This window comes from Ruditapes philippinarum, unplaced genomic scaffold, assembly GCF_026571515.1.
Source record: "Ruditapes philippinarum isolate M1 unplaced genomic scaffold, ASM2657151v2 ctg987_1_1_1_1, whole genome shotgun sequence".
NCBI lineage: Eukaryota > Metazoa > Mollusca > Bivalvia > Venerida > Veneridae > Ruditapes > Ruditapes philippinarum.
Genome location: NW_026866507.1, coordinates 190874 through 214728, shown reverse-complemented (window position 1 = coordinate 214728; position 23855 = coordinate 190874). Strand labels below are relative to the sequence as shown.

At 31.9% G+C, this 23855-nt stretch overlaps 1 protein-coding gene and 1 long non-coding RNA gene across 3 annotated transcripts in view; both read left to right on the top strand.

Moving 5' to 3' along the window:
• Positions 1–23194, top strand: part of LOC132732690 (protocadherin Fat 4-like) — a gene marked incomplete at its 5' end in the record, with an annotated part of 30615 nt that extends 7421 nt beyond the window's left edge. The window contains 7 exons of the mRNA XM_060719161.1: positions 14333–14452; positions 15287–15429; positions 15780–15840; positions 16448–16590; positions 16760–16841; positions 19775–19909; positions 21551–23194. Coding sequence (XP_060575144.1) covers positions 14333–14452; positions 15287–15429; positions 15780–15840; positions 16448–16590; positions 16760–16841; positions 19775–19909; positions 21551–21744 — 878 coding nt within the window. The remainder of the gene's footprint in view (positions 1–14332; positions 14453–15286; positions 15430–15779; positions 15841–16447; positions 16591–16759; positions 16842–19774; positions 19910–21550) is intronic.
• Positions 812–12000, top strand: LOC132732692 (uncharacterized). Of its 2 annotated transcripts, XR_009626085.1 has the most exons (5): positions 812–943; positions 1807–2112; positions 3243–3349; positions 10538–10636; positions 11245–12000. It is a non-coding gene; the product is annotated as an uncharacterized LOC132732692 (long non-coding RNA). The 2 variants fall into 2 exon arrangements; XR_009626084.1 differs by having other exon boundaries at positions 817–2112.
• Positions 23195–23855: the final 661 nt, after the last annotated feature.

Sequence of the window (23855 nt, the reverse complement as noted above, 5' to 3'; positions counted from 1 at the left end):
GATATCAGAAAGTCAAAGTGTTTTTTCCCTACTTTGGGAATGGTGCTGGTACAGTTAACGGTACCGGACAGATTGGGGAAAAAATCCATCGGTTTGACTTTAATTGGGAATTTTATTTTAGATGCAAAATATTTATTGGGAATTTCTCTTTATCCAGGGAGGTGATGAAAATTTTGCAGAACTATACACTTTAAAATCATCTATTATTAACTTTAAAGATTATTTTTGCTGCTTGAGGTTGAAAAAAAAAATTGATTATCATAACAATTGTACATAAAAAATGTTTAGTAGGTGTGAAACATAAAGTACGAAATGAACTGGGTACGAATATCACTCATGTACGTGGTTTTACTTGGTTTTTATCGTATATCACTTATCAATACGGAAGGCTCCGAGGCATGCATTACTGTTTTTAGAGGAAATTTTCAGTGTTAAATTTGGAATTTATCAGTCATGAATTGGAAAATTTGCTGTCTATTTTCTATTGGGAACGGTGCCGTTTTCCGGTATCAGTTATATAAGGAAAAACACTGGGTTGTTGATTTTAGTCATTGACTAGATTTCTACCAGAATTTTTTTGTTTTTACTCTCTTGTGCAAGTTGTGGTTATAGAATGTGATGAACATATTGACTCTTACTTTGTAAAATGTTCAGATACAAAGACAGTTTGCTAAAAAATATCAAGATCTCAAGTTTGTTTTGCCCCTGTCTTGGATATCTGTAATGGAAGAACAGTCATTATGGATAAATTAATACAGGTACTTCAATAAAATGTAATTTTGGGTACTGTCAGATCTACATGTTACGGCTACAAGTTTCTTCTCATAATTACATATTTAACAACTAGTATGGCTAATGAGTACAAAATTTTGGAGGTACTACACTACAAGGCAGAAGAGAATATCTGTACTTGCAAGCAGTCTTGAAGACCTTCTGAAGAAAGGTAAGTATTTTTACACACTACAGCACAATTACAACACAGTGTTAGGTTGTGTGCTCAAAAGAGGAATCTCAGAATTATTTAGAATATAAAGCCTTGTCATGAGAAAATCTGTACAGGTGTGACTACTGTACAGCCACAGTTGATGGCGTAAAACACTTTGTGAAAGTCTGGTGATCCAGATGCCAAGTAAAGCCGATATGTGAATAGAAAAAAATAGACATTTCACAGTATCATAGCTTTATTTACATTTGAATTGATTTTTTAAAAAAAGAAATGTGATTCTACCTTTCTGTGTTTAATTTTTACTACATTTGCAAATTCAATAAATTATCATCATGTAAGTATTACCTAATTGCAATAACTATTGTCCTCCACTTTGATTTTCACAAACATTCAACATGGTGAACCCTAAATGTTAATCATATTATTCACAAAATTTTAGCCTTGCAAAAATATCTGATTTCACAGTATAAAGAAAATTCAAACAAGTAGACTAAAAAAAACACAAACTTTTCACAAAATATAATAATCATGTTAACAGTAAAACAAACCCTACTTGATGATATTATTTAGAATTTTCTTAAAAGAAAGGAACAGTTGTCAAAATTTAATTTGAGTTCTATATATGCTGTTGAGATCCATTTGTGATGGCAGAAATCATATTCATGAATATAACTACGGATCTCATCTATATAATATTTGATAGCTACAATACATAATTGTTATGTTAGAATGACTGTGTTATGTTTAACAGAAAAGATCTGTAGTTTGATAAATAATTCAAATAGTTTGATACTTCGATCTAGTTGGTATTGATGACTATTTCTCAGAAACACTAACTCAAGTTTTATTCAATATTTTAGCTGGTGACAAGCAACAGTTGCAAGGAGGAAGTTTGATTGTTGTGCTGGAAAAAGATAGAAATGGCAGAAAACGCCATCCTTGACATATTCAAAACTAAGTATTGATGCTTCTAGGGAAGAAAACGCCATCCTTGACATATTCAAAACTAAGTATTGATGCTTCTAGAAGACCAACAAATATGAGAACCTGATATTCCAAAAGACACTGTTGTAATGTTTTGGCAGACACCCAAGATGCCAACATGTCAAAGACTGAGACAGAGTCCACAACTATTACCACAGCGACAGAAATTGTAACACCATCTTGTAAGTTGCATGAAAAAATTGTAGATTTGAATTTTCTTTCTTATCAGTTGACTATTAAAATCTGATAAATAAATCAGCAAAAACCTGGATCATCCCATCCACCCCTTTATCCAATCAGATGTTTACTGTGCGTTCAATGGTTACCCAAAGGTCCTATACTTCATTGAGTGGATAGCCAGGACCCAACCATGCAGGCATCTAGTCAGGTCTGAGTCTTTAATGGATGTACATCCTTACTGCAGGTTTATCATGCCATGGCTTAAATAATTTCAAAGATTAATATGTTGTACTAAAATTACAAAATCATTTTATCAATATGCATATTTACATGTCACATTATAAGTCTTTATAATGAGGTTCTTTCTAGCAAGTCATTTGGATATAATAAAGTTCAAAGATTAATTCCTAAAATGTGTAGACTATGAGTATGTATAAAAATAACCATGAATGGTTATTATTGTAATAATTCCAGAATTATGTACTTCACAACAGCAGGTGTCAAGTGCTGTGTGGCAGCCGTAAAAAGTTGCCCCGTACTTCACTTCAGTGTTGTTATATTTTCTGGTCCTTCGGGATCATTGATGCCAACACTATAAAGTGTTGAGAATTGAGTACCGCTCAAGCCGGTGCTAGGGGGCGTGAGAGATGTTGCACTTATTCATTATCCCTCATGTACAGACTCAATCAAACCGAGTCTGCAATTCTTATGTTATTTTGTTGTGATTAATGCTTCCGAGGGATCACTTTGTTTCCAGAATTATTTACAGTATTGTTTGGATGTATAATCATTAATGCGACGTTTAAACTAACATGAGGTTGGTATTGACCCCAACAACCATGTTACATATTTATTGCTGAACAGAACTTTTTCCTGAATGTGGAGTTAAATACACTAAAAAAATTAACTAAGAAAAAAAAAGAAATAATTTATAAATTACATCATATATGAGCATACACAAATGGCTGTTAATTGTGTCATAAATTGCATATTAAACATTAATGGTTATAAAAATATTTCGAAAGTGAAATTTAAAGGCAGGTGATCTATGCTGTTTTGCTACATTTCCTTTTTTAATTATCATATGATTATCTATAAGCTAATTATAATAATTGTTTTTCTTTTTTTTCAGATGTTGTTGGAAATTAAATTAATTCTTGCAGTAGGCCACATCCAACCATTTGTTGACTAGAGATATTGTTTGAAGCAGTAGCTACACTTAAACCTGGAGGAAAAGAGGTATGAGTTAAGATTACTGTTAGGGCAGGCAACCTTGTGGAAAAGGGAAAAAGATATCATTGCAATCTTACTATGCATACAGCACAGCCTTGTGTTACGAGCCAGGCGTAACGAGAAAGAAAAGCCAGCAACAAACTTGTAACAATAACAAATTTATTACAGAAAAATTATTAAAGAAAAATAAAATAACAAATTACGTTTACAAATACCTGAAGTCCAAATAAAAATGTAAAATCTAATGTCTAGTCTGATCCTGGAATGATCCTTTTTGAATAGCACAGTTAAATCCAAGTTAAATCCAAGAACACTTTAGAATAAATTCCCACAATAAAATCCACAAGAATAATTAATAATCCAAGCTCCAATAAATCACTTAATTTCCAAGTTGAATAATACTCCAAATATATTGATGACTTAAAAGATTACTGATGACTAAAAAGGTAACTGATGACTTAAAGATAAGATTAATGAAAAATGTCTCCTTATATATATTAACTAAGAAGTTTCCAGAAAGGTCTATTATGTTCTCAAGTAATCATAATCTAGCAACTTCAACAATAAAGATCATTCCAGAAGTTTCTATCTAAATATAATGCATGAGTTTTCTACAACAGTTAAGAACCTTCTAGTACATACATGTAGTTTATGTTCTAAAAATAGAACAATGATAATATTGGAAATACCAACTGGTCAGATATAAATTATATACATGTAATATGTTGCATACATAACACTTCCCCTCTTCAAGAAAAAGAAATATGAATGAAATGAATATTTCTTTTACATAAATTCAAACAATGTAACTAACAAATAACATAGGAGAAATGTTAAACAATTTTATACATTCATATATATGTGTATTACAAACAATAGCAAACAACAACAAAAAAAAAAAATAACCAATCATATCATATAAATGTTAAATTTAAAATACTGCAAATAACAGTTTTAGACACGTGAAAGTGCATCAGGGATCAAATTATCTTTCCCTTTAATGTGTCTAATGTCAAGACTATATTCTTGCAAAAATAAGCTCCACCTCAACAACCTTTGATTTTTGTTTTTAAGTTTATGCAAGAAAGTGAAGGGATTGTGATCACTAAAGACAACAACAGGCAACTTTGAAGAAGTTAGATAAACTTCAAAATGCTGAATAGCAAGAATAAGAGCAAGACACTCTTTCTCTATAGTAGAGTAATTTTTCTGATGTTCATTAAACTTTTTAGAAAAGTAACAAACGGGATGGTCAACACCATTGTTGTCTTCTTGGATCAATACACTTCCAGCACCTATGTCACTAGCATCTACAGCTAACTTAAAGTTTTTATTAAAATCTGGTGCCAAGAGAACTGGTGCACTCTTAAGTATGGCTTTCAGGCTGTCAAATGCCATTTGACACTTGTCATTCCAAATGAATTTGTTTCTTTTCTTTAGCAAATTTGTCAATGGTTCTGCAATAACCGAAAAATTATTACAAAATTTACGATAATACCCTGCCATACCAAGAAATCGCATCAGTTGTCTTTTACAAGTAGGCACAGGAAATTCAGAGATAGCTTTGACCTTAGCTTCTATTGGTTTAACTTTACCCTGTCCCACTACATGTCCTAAAAATGTTAAAATTGCATGACAAAATTCACTTTTTGCAAGATTAACTGTCAATTTAGCATCACTAAGTCGGTCGAAGAATGCTCGTATAGTTTTGAGATGTTCCTCCCATTCATCAGAGTAGATGATTGCGTCATCAATGTAAGCGTCACATCCGTGTAGCCCAGATATTACCATGTTTATAAGTCTCTGAAAAGTTGCTGGTGAGTTTTTCATACCAAATGGCATGACTTTATATTGATATAAGCCGTCTGGTGTTACAAAGGCTGATATTTCTTTAGCTCTATCAGTAAGTGGAACTTGCCAGAATCCTTTTAGAAGATCAAACTTTGTTACATACTTTGCTTTTCCAATTTTGTCAATACAGTCATCAATTCTTGGTATAGGAAATGAATCAGTTTTTGTTACAGAGTTCACTTTACGATAATCTGTACACATTCTATATGTTCCATTTGATTTGGGTACAAGAATACATGGAGAGCTGTAACTGCTTTGACTTGGTTCAATAAAGTCATTTTCCAATAAATACTGAACTTCTTGTCTTAGGTACTTTTGTTTTACAGGATTTGTTCTATATGGATGTTGTTTAATTGGTTCAGAGTTTTCAAGAATGACGTCATGATGTATTTTATCAGTCCGTGTGGGAATATCAGGAAATAAGTGTTCATATTCATAAATAAGCTGTTTCAGTTCATCTCGTTTCGACGGTTCTAAGTGAGCAAGTTTTTCATCCAGATTTTTCAGAATATCAGAGTTTTCAAGCTTTGCTGAACCAGGATCAGACTTTTCAAAATTATTAGATTCAACTGAACATTGACTTTGTGGAACAGAGTTTACAACAGATATAGGTTTACTAATTTTGCTATCTCTATCAAAATATTCTTTTAACATATTTATATGACACATTTGCTTTTGCTTTCGCCTCCCAGGAGTATTAATAATATAATTAAGGTCACTGACTTTCTTTTCAATAGTATAAGGACCAAAGTATCTTGCCTGTAATGGTTTTCCAGGTATAGGTAAAAGAGCAAGTACTCTATCACCAGGGTTAAAACTTCTTTCCTGAGCATTCTCATCATACCTTGATTTCATTTTACTTTGTGTTGATTTTAAATTAACCCTAGCTAACTCACATGCATTAGTCAACCTATTTCGAAAATCTGATACATACTGAAGCAAATTTAAAGAAATGTCATCCTCAGACAGGAATTTCTCTTTTAGAAGTTTTAAGGGTCCTCGGACAGTGTGACCAAATACTAATTCAAAAGGGCTGAAACCAAGAGATTCTTGAACAGATTCTCTTACAGCAAATAACAATAAATGGATGCCTTCATCCCAGTCTTTTTCAGTGTCAAAACAATATGACCTAATCATATTTTTCAGAGTCTGGTGAAATCTTTCTAAAGCACCTTGACTTTCAGGGTGATAGGCTGAAGACCTATATTGAGTAATACCTAACTCGTGCATGACCTGCTGGAAAATACCAGACATAAAATTTGACCCTTGATCAGACTGTACTGATTTAGGTAAACCAACAAAAGTGAAAAACTTCACAAGAGCCTTAACAATAGTTTTGGCTTTAATATTCCTTAAAGGAATAGCTTCAGGGAAGCGCGTAGAAGCACACATAATAGTTAATAAGTACTGAGAACCTGATTTAGTTTTTGGTAATGGACCTACACAGTCAATAATAACTCTACTAAAAGGTTCATCAAATGCAGGAATAGGCTGTAAATGAGCTTTAGGTATTGTCTGGTTAGGTTTTCCAACCATCTGACAAGTATGACAAGATTTACAGTACCTAGATACATCTGCTTTAAGGCCAGGCCAATAAAAATGATTGAGAATTTTATGGTAGGTTTTATTAACACCTAAATGACCTGCCATGGGTGTTTCATGAGCCAAGCTTAATATTTCCTGGCGATATGATTTAGGGACCACAATTTGGTGATTAACAGTCCACTCCTCTTCAGCAGGGACATCGGGCGGTCGCCATTTTCTCATTAAAATCCCATTCTTTTCATAATAACAAACAGGGACTTGTAAAGCTTCATCTTCACTAAAAGCCTTTTGAAAAAGGACAGAAATCTCAGGATCATTTTGTTGTTCCTGAATAAGCTGTGACCTTGACAGCGTATCATGACCTTGATCTTTAGATCTTGGTGTAGAAAAATCAGATATTGAAAAATCTGTCTGAGTTTCAGGCAGAGTAGGAGTAAGAGAAAAATTCATTTCATTATCAAAAGACTGACCTATAAAAGTATCAGCTAAGTCAATATCTGAACAATAATTATCTTCTTGAATGGCCTTCTTAGCCATAGCTCGAGTAACTGCACATGAAGGGTAAAGGTCAGGAATTTCCTGCTCAATGGGGTCAGGTATCTGATCCACACAAGGAGTGTCAGTTACAAGTGGATTAACCACTACCTTATCTCCAGCTAAGTCATTACCTAGCAATAAATGAACACCTTTAAAGGGTAAGAAAGATCTTATACCTACAGCCACCGGCCCAGTTACCAAATCTGAGGACAAATAAATATTATGGAGAGGAACATTAGAAAAACCACACTCTACACCCTGAATAAGGACACTAGATCCAGAAGAAGTCTTCTCAGAAAAAGGCAGTGTATCTGCTAAAATAAGAGATTGAGAAGCTCCTGTGTCTCTTAAAATTTTAATAGGAGTAGGTGGGCAAGTATCACCGATAAGTGACACGGAACCTTCCGAAAGGAATGGTTCATAAATCTCCATTATAGAATCAGACTTGGGTTCCTTGACCTTCAAAATTGCATTGTTATCAATACAAGACTGAGGTTCAGACCTTGAAGTGGTAAGACCTGTGGGTTTGGCCTCATCACGTTGCTGTTGCCTCCTTTTTAAGGTAAAGCAATCAGAGATAAGATGTCCAGTTTTCTTGCAATAATTGCATGTAGGACGAGATAAGGGACTATGACCTTTATGTTCATCAGATGACTTTGGTTTGGGAGTATTTGACAGACTAGATAAGCCAGATAAATTACCAGAACTGAACTTGGAATTAAAATGTGAGGGTGTGGACTTCCCTTTATTTATAAATGAGACTTTGTGGGTTAAAGAATAATCATCAGCTAGACGGGCAGCTTCTTCTAAAGTTTCTACCTGTTTTTCATCTAAGAAAGATTTAACATCAGAGTGAATGCAACGTTTAAACTCTTCAACTAACATGAGCTGTCTGAGCTTTTCATGATTTTTATTTATTTTCTTAGATAGACACCACCGATCAAAAAGTTGTTCTTTTTCTCTTGCAAATTCGACATGGGTTTGACCAATTTCTTTCTTAGAATTTCTGAATTTTTGCCTGTAGGCCTCTGGTACTAACTCATAACCTTTCAGAATTAATTCTTTTACATTATCATAATTAGAGCTTTGCTCAACAGTAAGTTGTGTATAGATTTCACGAGCTTTACCAATTAAGACGCTCTGTAAAAGTAATGTCCAGTGCTCTCTTGGCCATTTTAAATTTTCAGCAACCTTTTCAAAATGAAGAAAATACTTATCAACTTCTTTTTCTTGGAAAGGTGGAACAAGCCTAATATTTTTAGTGACATCAAATTTTGAATTTATTCTATGTTCAAACTGATTTGCTCTCTCTTTGATTTCTAATTCTCTCATTCTTAACTGAAATTCTCTCTCTTCTCTTTCTTTTTCTAATTTTCTCTCTTCCCTTTCTTTTTCAAACTGCCTTTCCCTTTCTTTTTCTTCCCTTTCTTTTTCTAACAGTAACTGCCTTTCTTCCCTTTCTTTTTCTAACTGTCTTTCTTCCCTTTCTTTTTCTAACTGTAACTGCCTTTCTTCCCTTTCTTTTTCTAATTGCATTTTTTCTAGTTCAAATTTAAATTGAAGTTCAAGCTCTTTTATCTTAATTTCAGAAATTTCAGAGTGTTTTTCAACAATGTGAGAAAGTGCATCTTCTCCAAAAATATCTTCATCCACAAAATAATGAATCAGAAGATTTTTAATTTCTTGTTTACGCATTGAAGATTTAATTTCTGATAAATTATACTTTTTTGCAAGATCGAGCAAATCAGTTTTCTTAGCCAAATCTAATACCTCCTGGGAAGGTTCAGCTACAAACTTTTCTAAATTAAAAGACATGACTGCTTGTTGCTGGTTTTAAACTCAGAAAGTGATGTGTTTCAAAAATTTCAAAATGAAAGGTACACTTAATAGAACAACTATGATATCAACTCAGATGAGTAAATACGGTAATAATAAAATGTAAAATAAACAGTAATAATTTCCAATATTGTAGCCAAAATAAATATTCATTCCCGGACGAGCCCCCAATTTCTGTTACGAGCCAGGCGTAACGAGAAAGAAAAGCCAGCAACAAACTTGTAACAATAACAAATTTATTACAGAAAAATTATTAAAGAAAACTAAAATAACAAATTACGTTTACAAATACCTGAAGTCCAAATAAAAATGTAAAATCTAATGTCTAGTCTGATCCTGGAATGATCCTTTTTGAATAGCACAGTTAAATCCAAGTTAAATCCAAGAACACTTTAAAATAAATTCCCACAATAAAATCCACAAGAATAATTAATAATCCAAGCTCCAATAAATCACTTAATTTCCAAGTTGAATAATACTCCAAATATATTGATGACTTAAAAGATTACTGATGACTAAAAAGGTAACTGATGACTTAAAGATAAGATTAATGAAAAATGTCTCCTTATATATATTAACTAAGAAGTTTCCAGAAAGGTCTATTATGTTCTCAAGTAATCATAATCTAGCAACTTCAACAATAAAGATCATTCCAGAAGTTTCTATCTAAATATAATGCATGAGTTTTCTACAATAGGTAAGAACCTTCTAGTACATACATGTAGTTTATGTTCTAAAAATAGAACAATGATAATATTGGAAATACCAACTGGTCAGATATAAATTATATACATGTAATATGTTGCATGCATAACACTTGTTATAATGCGGCTTAAGATATAATAATGTTTAAAAGAGGGTAAAAATTGTATTCACAAAAGGTATAGAATAGAAAGAAAAATTCCATATTTTTTTTAAATATATAATAAATACTTTTTTGTTTGGATATAATGTGGTTAACTAACATGGTCTATATAAAGGATTCAAACTACCATGTTATAACAAGGTTGTGTTGAACCTAGGAGACCCAGTCAGAAGTTGATTATGCTTCTGCACCTGTACATTAATCAAATAGTTCTGACAATGATTATTTGTTGTTGTTGTTTTTTTTAGATATAAAATATCTGATTTTTAGTACAAAATATGTAATTTTAATGTGCTTTGAAATACATTGTCTGACTGGACTTCAAAAATTTGCGACTTTATCCTGAGATATATTGCAGGAAATCCAACATGGCATAATCTTGTTTTGTGGCTGATGTTTGTTTTTACAGTGCTTTTGTCACTTTAATGCAAATATGGTTAAAATTGTTAACGCAGTGTGTTGACTGCTAATCATGTGTTCATTTTGTCATATTGAAAGCTGTGTTTAGGATATGATTGTGTGCGTTTCTGTTTACTTAGAATTACTGATTTCTGTTGCAGTGCAAAGATGATTTGGACGTTATAAGAGCCATAGAAAGTAATACAGGATTCAAACATGGAAAGGGGTGCAAGACTAGATAAATTGTAGTTCTACATAAGGTATAGTTAATTTACCGGAATTTTTTTTGTCAGTTTTGTATAATACCACTGAATTTAATTTTAACTTGAATACTTGCAGCCGCTAATCATGACAAGACACATTTGTAACTGACAAGGGACAAAATTCTGAAATTTATTAAATGAATTAATGTCAAAACTATCAAAGGTATCAGCACAAGACTTTGATAAATTCATTTTATATTTGCTTTACATCACAAGACACACTGTTCAGACATGGGGAGTTATTCTTAAAACTATATTTTGGAGTTATGCCCCTTTTCAACTTACAATTTTGTCAAAATAGCATATTAAATGGATTGACTTGTAAACTTATTTAAGTATATGATAAGTATCTCTATAGATATGCCTCTTTGTCAAACATGGTATCTCATTTTTTGCCTGTCTTGTCACTATATAAAATAGACGAATGTTGGCCCTGCTCAGCATGGCATGGCAGAAGATCGAATTTCTGACCTACTGCTCCAGAAGCAGACATTAACTAACACTTTATTATGTGCTGGTTGGAAATGCTTAAGGTAGAAGATTTCCCTGATCCTGTTATGAAGGATGGTACTCATTCATTGTTTTATTCCATGTTCATGTTGCAGGATATTGAAGAAGCTAATCCGTCAAAGGTCCTGTCATCACAGCCTAATTCTCCTCCAAGTGAAGCCTTGTTTTTATTTTTAACAACATAGAACTGGACAAACAGTATATTGTTGGAGACCAGTGCAAGATACCACTTGAGACAGATAGCCTCATGGAAGGGCTATTCTTATTAATAAGCTGGTATTATATAATGGATCTAGAAAATCCCACTGCTTTTCACAACTCCTTGGATTCATGCAACAAACAGTATTTAAACAAGCCTTTCTTAGTCACAAGTCGGCTGGGAATTTACACTTTGTGGAAAAATTGGAAAAACTAATGAACAAATACAACCAACATTTTAAATTAAATTCAACCTTCTGTGTCATGGACATATTATTGACTTCTTAACAGCTTACCTTTTACCATGAAAAAACCTGCTTTTTTGCACTTGCAAAAACAAAGGTGCAGAATAGCTGTGTGGTAACCATCAGCTGATCAGTGCCTTTATTTTTGCTGCATAGATGGTGCAATCCCTCCCATTCCTTAATCAGACATTTAAATCATCTTGATGTCTGAACATCAAGCTGTATATTTTGGCTCTATTTGAAATAGCAAATGTCAAGTGTCAATATTTTTCAAAACAGCTAAGACTATGCTTCTTTTTAGGAACTTTTAAATCCAGTGATTTATCAAATTATTATTCACTAGCAGAAAATATTGACTTAATAATGCAGTGTTTAAACACTAATTTTATTATCTATGACATCAGTATGTTATTGCAGACTGGTGACATTTTTATGTCAAATGAAAGCATTAAAATGCCATAATATTTAAATTGTTTAAATTAAACAGTTAACGAAGTATTAGTGCTATTTGGTTGTTTTTTGCAAAAATGTTAATATGCTGCTTATTTTGGTACATGGCTATGTAGTAAGTTTAATATATTGCATTGATGTCTTAGATTAGTTTGTATTTTGTTGATGTATTACTGTCTAACTTTAACACATGCTCACTTCATTATCATATCAGATTTATTGAATTTTTATTTACTGATTTCAAGTGGTAAGCAGAATTATTTACAGAGATCACTAGTTTTCACTGATCAGGCACCTTTGTTGTGCATTTAAATTTTTGGTGGTTTCAGAGTCAAAGAAATGATTTATCAAAATATTGTATAAAGTTGCATTGTAACTTTTTAGAGTGCTAAAGTGTACCATTTTTTTGTCTAAGCCTTAAGCGCACCACAACAAAGATATTTATGAACCATCAGGATATATACTGTTACTGATAAAAAATAGAGCACTAGTGCACAGACTTTTGACTCCCCCCCCCCCCTCCTCGTAACCATGAAGTGTATTATAATTTGTCTGACAGTACTCGGACACATTATTGGGGACAGTCAACATTGAATGACCGATTTTTGACACTGTCTGAAAATACTGTTTGTTTTTTTTCCAACCCAAATATGATACATATATGTGCCAAAACCCGGTTTTTTACTTTTTACAGGGAGTTAGGCTTTACTGTGTAAAAACTAAAAAGGTTTTATTTTTGTAGAGAGAAGTTAAATCCATTTTATATATATATTTTTATTTTACCTGAAATTCTACTGATATCCATATATCGATTTGTTTTTGTTGTTTAACTGTCTATCTATTTATTTACTTAATTGTTTGCCTAAATATTATATAACTGTAATCTGTTTTATGTATTTATTTTATACATTCATTTTTAATCCCCTTCTGCATAGAGGGGAGGGGTTACAGGAATGGCCACAGTCTGTCTTCCATGTCTACTCCATAACTTTTTTAAACTGAAAATTTTTTGAAATAACTTTGCACAAATGGTCAGTATGAGACGATGTGCAGAGCGCAATAATCGGGTCGCTACCCCTAAGGTCACAACTTAAGGTCATAGGTTAAAAAGTCTACCTTTTGTGTCCGCTCCATAACTTCAACTGATGAAATGTTTTTAACATAACTTGGCACAAATGATCACCTTTATATCATGATGAGCAAAGCACAACAAGGTCACTACCTCTAAGGTCAAGGTCACACTTAAAAGTCAAATGTTAATGGTCCACTTTTTGTGTCCCCTAAATAACTTAATCTGCTGAAAAGTTTTTAAAATAACTTGGCACAAATTATCACCATTATAAGAGGATGTGCAGAGGGCAACAATCAGATCACTGTCCCAAAGGTCACAGGTAGAAGTCAAATATTCTTGTTTATAACTTTTTGACATGGAAGATTTTAAATATTTTAGCATAAATAATCACGACCATGGCACAACAGCCAGGTTTTTCTCTAAAAAAACATGGTTTGTTAAAGATCAAGAAGTACAGATTCCTGTCCACTGCGAAGGGGATATAGCTGTCCTTCAGACTGCCTTGTTTTTAATTGTTTGAAGGTTCAATATGAAAATGCTCTTTTTAATTTTGTGATTGGTAACACCAGAATTTCGGGTATATTGCATTGGATTGTAACATGGCTGACAAGGTGACAGTAAAATTGCCACCTGTAGGAAATACTACCTCAGTTGACAGTGTTTTTCCAAAAGTTGTCAACTTTACTGTCACTCTGTCAGGCATGCAATATTAATTTTAGTATACCAAAAATACTATTATGATAATGGTAGGGGGTCTTGATCTATTTTAACATTTATGTGCAGTAATGAAGAAACAATTAGTATTTAACCTAAATTTCAAAATGTTATTAAAATGTGTATAATTTGTTTTATGTGTCATTGTTCACATTTTTTGTTGATCGTGTTTTGAATAAAACATGGAAACTATTAAAACGTGTAAACGTGTTTTAAATCTGTTACAGTCCCAAAATACGTGTTAGGTGTTTTCAGACAAAACACCTAAACACGTTTTCTAGGAAAACACCCGTGTTTTAGTGTGAAACATCAGTTTTTTGTGAAAACACCGCAACATGTTTTAAAACTGTTACAGATAGGTGTTTTCACATGTGTTTAGAATCAAAACACTGAGATTTAGAGTGTATAAACATTGAGTGTACAGTTTGCTTATCTATATAAACAATTTCTGTTTCAAAATATTATTGCCATGGAATATAAAAGTGAAATTATATCATATACTAGCTGGCGACGTGGATTCCATGTTTGCAATCAACGAGACGACGGGCGATGTAAAGCTTATACAAGATGCAAAGACTATTTCGCTGGACACTTCACAATACGATCTAACCATTGGGGCATACAGTAAGTAAAAATTGTTTCCAGTATCATTACAATCTACACTGGTTTCAGGAATTTGTATGATATCGAGGTAAAAAAGCAGGACCAAAAAGGCCTGCTTGCATAATGTGACCATTTACGGTAACGAAGTAACTTCCACAGTACAAGTGTCTAAACGTTTGCCCGGAAAAATTACTGGGGAGAGGGGATGATGGGAAATAAGTTTGCCAGATCTTCAATTTTGAAGGTCCAAATGTATAAACATTGGAAGTTTCATGAAACGTAATGCTTTTCCTGAAATTGGACTCTTAGAGTGATCACAAACGTCGAATGAAGTAAAATTCTTTAATGTAAATTAAATAAAACAGATTCAAATATACAGAACAATATTTGCTTCATCTTTATATGCCACTTAATCATAAAGTTAAAGATCAAGATAGATAGATAGATGCGGAGTTATAACCACTTTTGGTAGGTCCGTATTTCACGACATTATCCTATTACGGAAATGTAATTCTTATTGAGCTGGGATCCTTTCCCGAAATTAGATTATTGGCGAGTTCATTTTTGCAAAGGGTGTGTTAGACGGGATTAATAGTACTGAGTAAAAGCATGTTTGTTTATATATAGATAACGAGTAGATTGAGTAAATAATGTTTTATTTCGATTGTGTCTTCTATTCAAATAATTTTCTCCCTACCGTTAAATCGATATTTTTTGATAAAACCAAAATTCTTACAATTTAGTTATTATTACAGTTTTAAAAGCAAAAGTACAGCTTGTACAGTACATTTGAGTATTGATCAGCAATTTGTTTTCCATGACAGATAAACTTTCTCTTGTTTTATTACCATGCAGGTGGTTCTTTGACAACAAAATTGGTGACAACAGGTAGCCTAACTATTCCCGTGAGTCCGGACAGTCCCCCTGAATGTTCTCATACGTCGGTATGGTGTGAAACTGTGGATGTCAATACTGCTGTAGCTGGCACAAAAGTCGTGGTTTGTATATACATATATGATTCAAAGACAGGGAACATTCTTTAAAACATTTACCTCGAGCACGTGTTATTAGCACAATGAAAAATCCAAAATCCACCCTCTTTCCATTTTCTTTTTTCTTTCTTTTTTTATTGTTTTTTGTTAACTACTGGAACGCTTTTGTGAATGTTAATTAATCTATTGATTATTATATAGATATAAATTAACGTTACCATAAATGCTTAACTGTTGTTCGATGTCAGCCAGGCACATATCTGATTGCTAAATGAAACAAACCCGGATGTTTTGCCCAGATTTTTATAACAATTATAATAGTTGTAACAGTCATTTAATGTCATATTATATTCCAGTTGATAGACACATGGAGTTGTACGGATGACAACGTAAATCTCACGTATTCTGTGGAAGGAGGTAGTATTACTTTCTGCAATATTTGATTATAATGTATGTAACATTGAGCAACTTTAAGGGTAATAACCAATATGAAGACCCGTCTACCTTCGATAGACGTATGTTAACAATTGTTAGTATCGTGTACGAACAGAACTTGCACGAAACCATTGTTAAACACCCTTAGGTTGAGAGCTTTCTCACATGAAAGAATCGGAAGACGCTTGCGCGGCTTGAACCACGAACAGCGGTGAGAAGCAAACGGTTTGAAGTCAACCACCTTAACCAATGGGCCATGTACTTTTTATTATATTTCGTCAGTTGCACCTAAAGTTACATCCTTTAAATATTTCATTTTACTACTTTCATATACAACGTTTATCTATATACATGAATAAATATTAACTGATTTTTTTAAAATATATTATCACGTTGTTTTCTATATTACCGGTCATATCTCTATATGCATCGATAACACATTGAAATACACTTTAAACAGTAAGGAATAGTGTATGCACAGACGAGAAATGGATATTAGATATTGCTAATGCGTGTCTTGTCTGACAAGAATTCAAACGTCTATCTTTATCTTTGATAGGACAATAATTTTAATTATTATTGCATTTAGTGAGCCCTGATGTATCACCTGACCTATTTACCATTGATGATAAACTGGGGGAAGTGTCTCTGTTACGAGAGTTCAACATATCCGAAGTTTTAACTCGCCAATTCCTGTTGACTGTCGGCGTCACGGACTCTGTTGGACAAATAGTAAGAACGTTATATCTGTAAATGATTTTTTCTAAAACGATAGTCAAATACATGTAATTAAACAGTACAGAACAGAACATTAAAACTATTAAAATAACATACCTCTTACCACATTTATTCAATACTTTTTAAAGTGTAAATTTAAATAACTTTTTATGTGTTTTTTTAGATTACTTTCAGTATGTACATGAACGTTACGTCGTTGTCATGTCTTCCCAATCCAAGAAACCTGTATGTCCGCATGGATCAAGGTATTATACAAACACATTGTATTCATTTGTACTTAGCAGATACCATATATAATGTAAAGCTTGGTAATGAGAACTGAAATGAAATAAGGCTTTTGAAAGAGAATTTCAATCATGCACGTGTATTCTACATGTGTATCCGATTGGATTTGTCTACGTCTGTGTCGCTTAAACAGTGTCAAAAGGCAGACGGACCGAGTGTAATTCTTGAAAAGTGCACGAGAGCCGATTGTGTTTATCATAGAATAATCATGTTCATTTGACTTTATTTACTGTCTCTCAGGTTTTTCATTGGTCTGTGCAATGAAATAAACGAAATCTTAGACTGAGCTTGGAACGTTTTTTGTAACCTCTGACGTTGCAGAAGATATAGATTCAACATAGCCCAGCAAACACAAGACGTCATACTGACGTCAGATTTAAGTCAGGTTTTGACGTCGGATGACGGTCGGAAAAACGGTTGGATTTGAAAGTTTTTTTGACGTAATTATCTGACGTCAGGTAGACGTCAGCATCTAACCATTATCTAACCTTTTTCTGACCAAAATCTAACCAGTTTCTAACCATTTTCCGACCTCAATCTGACCATTTTCCGACCTAAATCTGACTATTTTCCGACCTAAATGTAACCAGTTTCTAACCATTTTCCGACCATTTTCCGACCTAGATCTTAACCGTTTTCTGCCCTAAATCTGACTATTTTCTGAGTTTAATCTGATCATTCCCCTAATCCTTTTGGTTTTACCACGTTATAAATATTTTCTGGCTAATCCTGATTTGATCGAATTTAATGTAACTCATTCTATTAAGTAACTTTCAATCCAATGAAATGTATAACAAAAAACTAAAAGCAATAAAATGTTTTAATGGTTTTTTTTATTTAAAATAAATGTTCCAATTTTAAGCTGATACATACATCTTTAGTAAATTCTGCAAGGCTAAATACTTTTCATAAATTAAACAAAATAAAACTTAAAATAAGTAAATAACAAAACAAAAAGTATTACAAAAACAATGACATAAATGAAACTAAGAAAACATATACAAATATTAAAGAACAAAACAATGTATGTACATTTCTATCAAAGTTTGCCTTATCAAACAAAATAATGAAAATATTATAATTTTAAGAAAAGTTAAAAGATTCGGATAACATTGTTTCAAGCAATTAATGACAGATTTTCAGTATTTTAACTTTATTTCTACAGCATTACTAAAACATATAGTGACATTTTGCATATTTTGACCTCCTTTTGATAATTGTCACTAAGGTATCAATTACTTCCTTTTAGTTACTTCACAAAGTTATACTTTTAAATATCCATGAGAATATACTTTTAAATATCCATGAGAATTGTCACGAATTTAGAGGTGTGATGCTTTTAGATATGACCTTCTCTAACCATCCCTCGTCTGTCCGGAGGATATGTTAATGTCCAATAGCGTTTGTAATATCATTTTCACTGAAAAAAAAGAAATTTATGAAAAATGGAAAAAAAAACAAGCTAAAATGTTTTTCATGGTTATCCGCCCTTTAGAAATTTTGAAAGTTATCTTAACCTAATGAACAATTTTGCTAGCTTTTTATAAGAGAGCTTTAACAAAAATTGACACTAAACACGAATACTGAAAATTTAAAAGGCCGCTTTAAAACTCCAGTTTAGTATAGAATTTACAAAAATCTTACTTTGCCATGTTTCTTTTTACATAATCACGTGTTTCTGACCCTCCGACCTTTGAGAGCATGTCCAACACTTGGAGCTAGATCTACCTGAAAATTATAAAATTATATTCTAAATTTCATGTATGTATATTCTACGTTTGAAATAGAGCAGTTACTCAAGTTTTAAATTTTTCAAAGTTTCAAATTCATTCTCAATTCTCAGATTTTAACCGACAAAAACATCACAGTTTAAGAAAAATAAGAAAACTAAGCATTCTCTTTGGTAGTATTGAAAGGCACATTATAAACATTTCACAAGCAGAGTTAAAACATGTCAAATTTGAAAAAAATTATTATCAGACATTATCGCGAAATTGTGTGACATTTGGCTTCAACTGTTCAAATAATGATAATTAAATTTAAAAATGCTTGCAATCATGCAATTATTTATCAAATACAAAGTAGAAATAAATTTAAATAAATGGAACTGACCTTTTGTTCAAGAAAAATCTAAAATATTCACTTTATCAATGCATCCCAATTCCTGACCGACAGCCAAAACGTAACGCCTACGAATTTGAATTTCCACCCACGTGGCTGTAGTTGCGAATTATAGGTTAATTATGTTTTTCTTTCCCTTTTCTGACACTATGATTAAATGTTAAAGCACTATTAAGAACTCGCCGATTTTGATACATATAATGTACCACAAATGATAATATTTTAATGTTAAATGATTGGAATCGTAAACAGATCTGTAGCTATAAATATATTTCATAACAAGAACACATGTAACTTGCCTGCATACAACGCCACCTATATGTTTTATTAGGATGCAGCCCACACTTCATTTGTAAGCCAAATAACATTTGAAAAAAGTTTAAATGATTACAACAGCGAATAAGGATTTTTTTTGGTTAATTTTTTACCTACCGTCTGGACACCGAACAGAACCTGACGTAAGTACGACGTCAAAAAGAAACGTCTGAAAGACATCGGTTTTTTTAACGTCAGATTTACGTCGTATTTTGGGTCGCCGACGTCGTGACCAAAATCTAACGTTAATCCGACGTTATTTTAACGTCATGTGTTTGCTGGGAGCGCAGTACTCTGTTTTTCGGGGGGGGGGGGCTGGGGGGTATCAACGGATTTTACAAGTAACTGACCAAGTAAAAAAGAACTGAGAGTAAACCATATGACCATATGTTCGGATAACCTGCTAATAAATTAACAAAATATTATAATGAAATTGATGTGCATTGTATATATTCAGGAGATGGTGCCGTACTTTCAAATGGGTTCAACTGTACCAGTAAATATGGCCTAGATTACATACTGACACAATACCCAGCGGGCACATTTGAAGTTAACAGTGCTTCTAATGGGACTGCGTTACTACTTTTGAGAGGTAATTAAGTGCAAATGTTTTGATCCAGTACTTCACTTAATTATTAATTTTCTTTCTTTTGATGGCCTATTGATCCAATACTTCACTTTATTATTAATTACCTTTCTTTTGATGGCCTATTAATCCAATATTTCACTTATTAATTATTAATTTTCTTACTTTTGATGGCCTATTGATCCAATACTTCACTTAATTATTGATTTTCTTACTTTTGATGGCCTATTGATCCAATACTTCACTTAATTATTGATTTTCTTTCTTTTGATGGCCTATTAATCGAATACTTCACTTCATTATTAATTTTCTTTCTTTTGATGGCCTATTAATCCAATATTTAACTTAGTAATTATTAATTTTCTTACTTTTGATGGCATATTGATCGAATACTTCACTTAATTATTGATTTTCTTTCTTTTGATGGCCTATTGATCGAAAACTTCACTTCATTATAAATTTTCTTTCTTTTGATGGCCTATTAATCCAATACTTCAATTTATTACTAATTTTCTTACTTCTTTGATGACTGATTGCGTCATTTGAGTGTCTGAACAGTAAACCTATTATAGGAATAAAATGTTAGAATGTGTTAAGCAGTATGCTTCCAAATTCTTGCAATTTTTTATGACTTTTTTAAATGTAAGAAAAAGTAATATATTGTTAAGTGAACAAATGAAGTTATTTACAAACGGCACTTAAATCTATGATAAATTACCAGAAAAAGGTCTGCGAATATGCGAAGAAAAAATCCTGACTGGATTAGACACACAGTATAGAAAATGGTGATAAATATTGCAATATCGGTCATAAATTGCAAAGAACATGTAAATTTTTTCTTGAAGTGTGTATACTTTTACTTTTCTTAAATTATTATCTCAATATCTTCAAGTTTGATTTTCTTGAAATATTTGAGCTCATCCGGGGCATGCAGCTTTATGGAATGCTTATGATACTTTTTTATGCTAATGCTTGCTCATTGTGCACAAAATATAACTTACTACCAGTGCGCTTGTTAGTTCTCACATGCATGTGCCAATTTTACTATAAGTTAAAGATCCTGTAATTCAAATTGTGTATGGTTTTATGACATAAATATGTTTCGCAAATGAAGATTTATTAATATTGTAAGTTCCAAAAAGCATTATTTGTAAAGATATAATCACATTTACATTTCTTCATGTAAGTAAATGGAGGTAATTAGAAATTTATTTTCGATAAAGCCTAAGCCCAAAAAATGGCGGTATGGCCGAGTGGTTAACGCGTCCGACTAGTAATCTAATGATCGCTAGCCGCATAGGTTCAAACCCCGTCAGGGGCAAGTCGCTGTTTCCTTGAGCAAGAAACTCATTGCTCAGTACTGGTTAGTTCCAGGAACGGATTCGAAAGAGTGTCTATAAGCTTATAGATTCCTACAAAATCGAACTAAAAAAAATCTGTATAAACCAAAGTCTATGCCAAATTTTTCAATAAGAAGTGAACGCATGTATTTTAATTTTGCAGTACATAACTAACATATTATTTAATGTTGTCTTAGAAGAATAATTATATACATATAAAATATTTCACTTAAGTGTTGTTATATCCTTCATTTCAAGATACAGGATCTTTATAACTAAATTCTCTTTTTTCCCTTCATTTTCATAGCACCAGTGGTAAAGATCAAATTTTACAGTTTGAGCATCGTTATAACAGATGGTGTTGACATTGCAAATTTAAGATTCAAGGTCATTGTACAGACAAAGAGATGTGGTATAAACAGCGCAATGATTGCCTTCGACAAGAAACAGTTGATTATTATGTTAATATCTGTCTTAATTCTCTCCTTGAATGACTATTGAAAACGTCGTGAATACGATTTTTTTAATTTTTATTTTTTTGAAAATGATTCATTTAGATAATGTGCATTTGTATTGAAAATGATACGTTCATTTATGTTCATTTATAACATTGACTTAAAAATTAGTTGATGCGTACACATATGGCATTCTGATGGAAATCATATGGTTTGCTGTGTATACATGTATTGTATAATAGCATTATTTTGAAATATATTTATTCTTTTTAGAACTGTTAAAAAAGATGTTTAAAATATGTTGTAGTGATTTATCACATATTCTTGCCGATTTTACAACTCCGTAAAAATGATATTGCATATATTTTGACTTGATGTCTTTAGTGTGAAGACGTTACACTATAGGCGCGCAAATGAAAAATGAGTCTTTTGTACATACTTTACTTTTGAGTTTATATTCGTGAATGTTCAATTCTAAATTTGTTGAACTCGTTGAATAAAATAATATCATGCCAGTTCAATAAATTTAGTATTTAAATTACACTTATTCAATACCAACTTTTTATTGCTTGCATAAAGGTATGACACTAAAAAAGAGATATCCAGTTGTGTGTAATTGTTTTATTCTATTAAAAACGATTGATGAAAATGCGGACAGGTATGACATTGTTTTGAAAATGTTTTTTTCTGTTGCTCACTGTTATGTCATTATATTGGAAATGATCTGTTCTATTTTGCACAGTTATGTCATTATTTTGAAAATGGTTTGTTTTGCTGTTTACAGTTATGACATCATTTTAATGTATTCATGTATAAAGATATGACATTGTATAAAAATTATTTTTTTCATATGTATACAGTAACTGTTATGACATTATATTGAAAATAATTTTGTTACGACTGCAACAATATTTTGATTAAACAAATGTACGCAATATCATTACAATCAAATTCAAAAAAAGGATTGATGCTATTGTTTCAGAGAAAGTGTAGTCTGTTGCCTAAAATATAGGATATGAAAATAACTGTCAGGTTTAAACTAATTAACCGTTTACAGCTCGGCAATATAACCTTTCAAACAAAAAAAATGAAAAATGTTCTCAAATATTTTTTTAGTGATTGCATTAACTCTGGGTTGTTTTGTTTGTGTTTTTGTTGTTGTTGTTTTTTGTTGTTTTTTCGTTGTTGTTGTTTTTAATTTTAGTTTTATGTACATGCACTTTTTAAGGAATGGGTTTGCAGCGGGGGTAGGTGGGGGTGAGTTGTAATGTGATTGGGCATTAATTAAAGTTTTTATTTTAAAGATTTAAAAATGTGTTGTTTGAGGCATTTATCTTATTTTTAATGTTTCATTGTTACTGAATAAACGTGAAGAATGTTGCGTGTTTATCCTTTTAACACTGTATGCTGCACATTATGTTTGAGAACTTATATATCTATACTTTGTGCTGATATCTTAAAACTAGTGCAGAGCTCTCTTTGTTTACTATTAGTTAAGTTGTATAAATATTTTTTTTATAGTATTCAAATTTAGCTAAATTATGAATCTCCAATATTTCGTTAGAATATACTGATCTCGTAACCTTTGCTTCAAAATACAGGAAATAACTATATATCACTGAAACCAAAACTTTCAAGTAATGTTTAAATTATATTTGACCAAGAATTTTCGTTCTGAAAATTACATTGTTATCCAAAAATTCTATACATATTATAGGCATGTGTTGATTACTCATTATTTTTATCCAGTAATTCAATGCTCTCTCTTTAACCGACCAAATTCTCCTAATACCGCGAATTAAAGTATGTTTACAAAATGTAAGATGTAGTTTATTTATTTCCTTAAAGATCCTCTATCAAGGAAAATGAAGGGTCATAGATTTAAAATCTAAGTGCATCATTACTTTTAAATGCAATAAAAACGAAGGTTGGCACCAGTTTAAAGTTTTATTTCACGGATTATCAAGAAAACTTGTACTTGACTTATAAAGAATATACATTTATTTCTTAAAAACACCTGAGTAGTCTTTTTTCAATTTTGATTTCAAATCAATATCTTCATTTTTATACAATTTATTTTAATCTTACAAGTTTGAAATTATGTTTTTACATGAGAAACTTAATTTCATTTATTCTAGTTTGACTTTTGAAATTAAA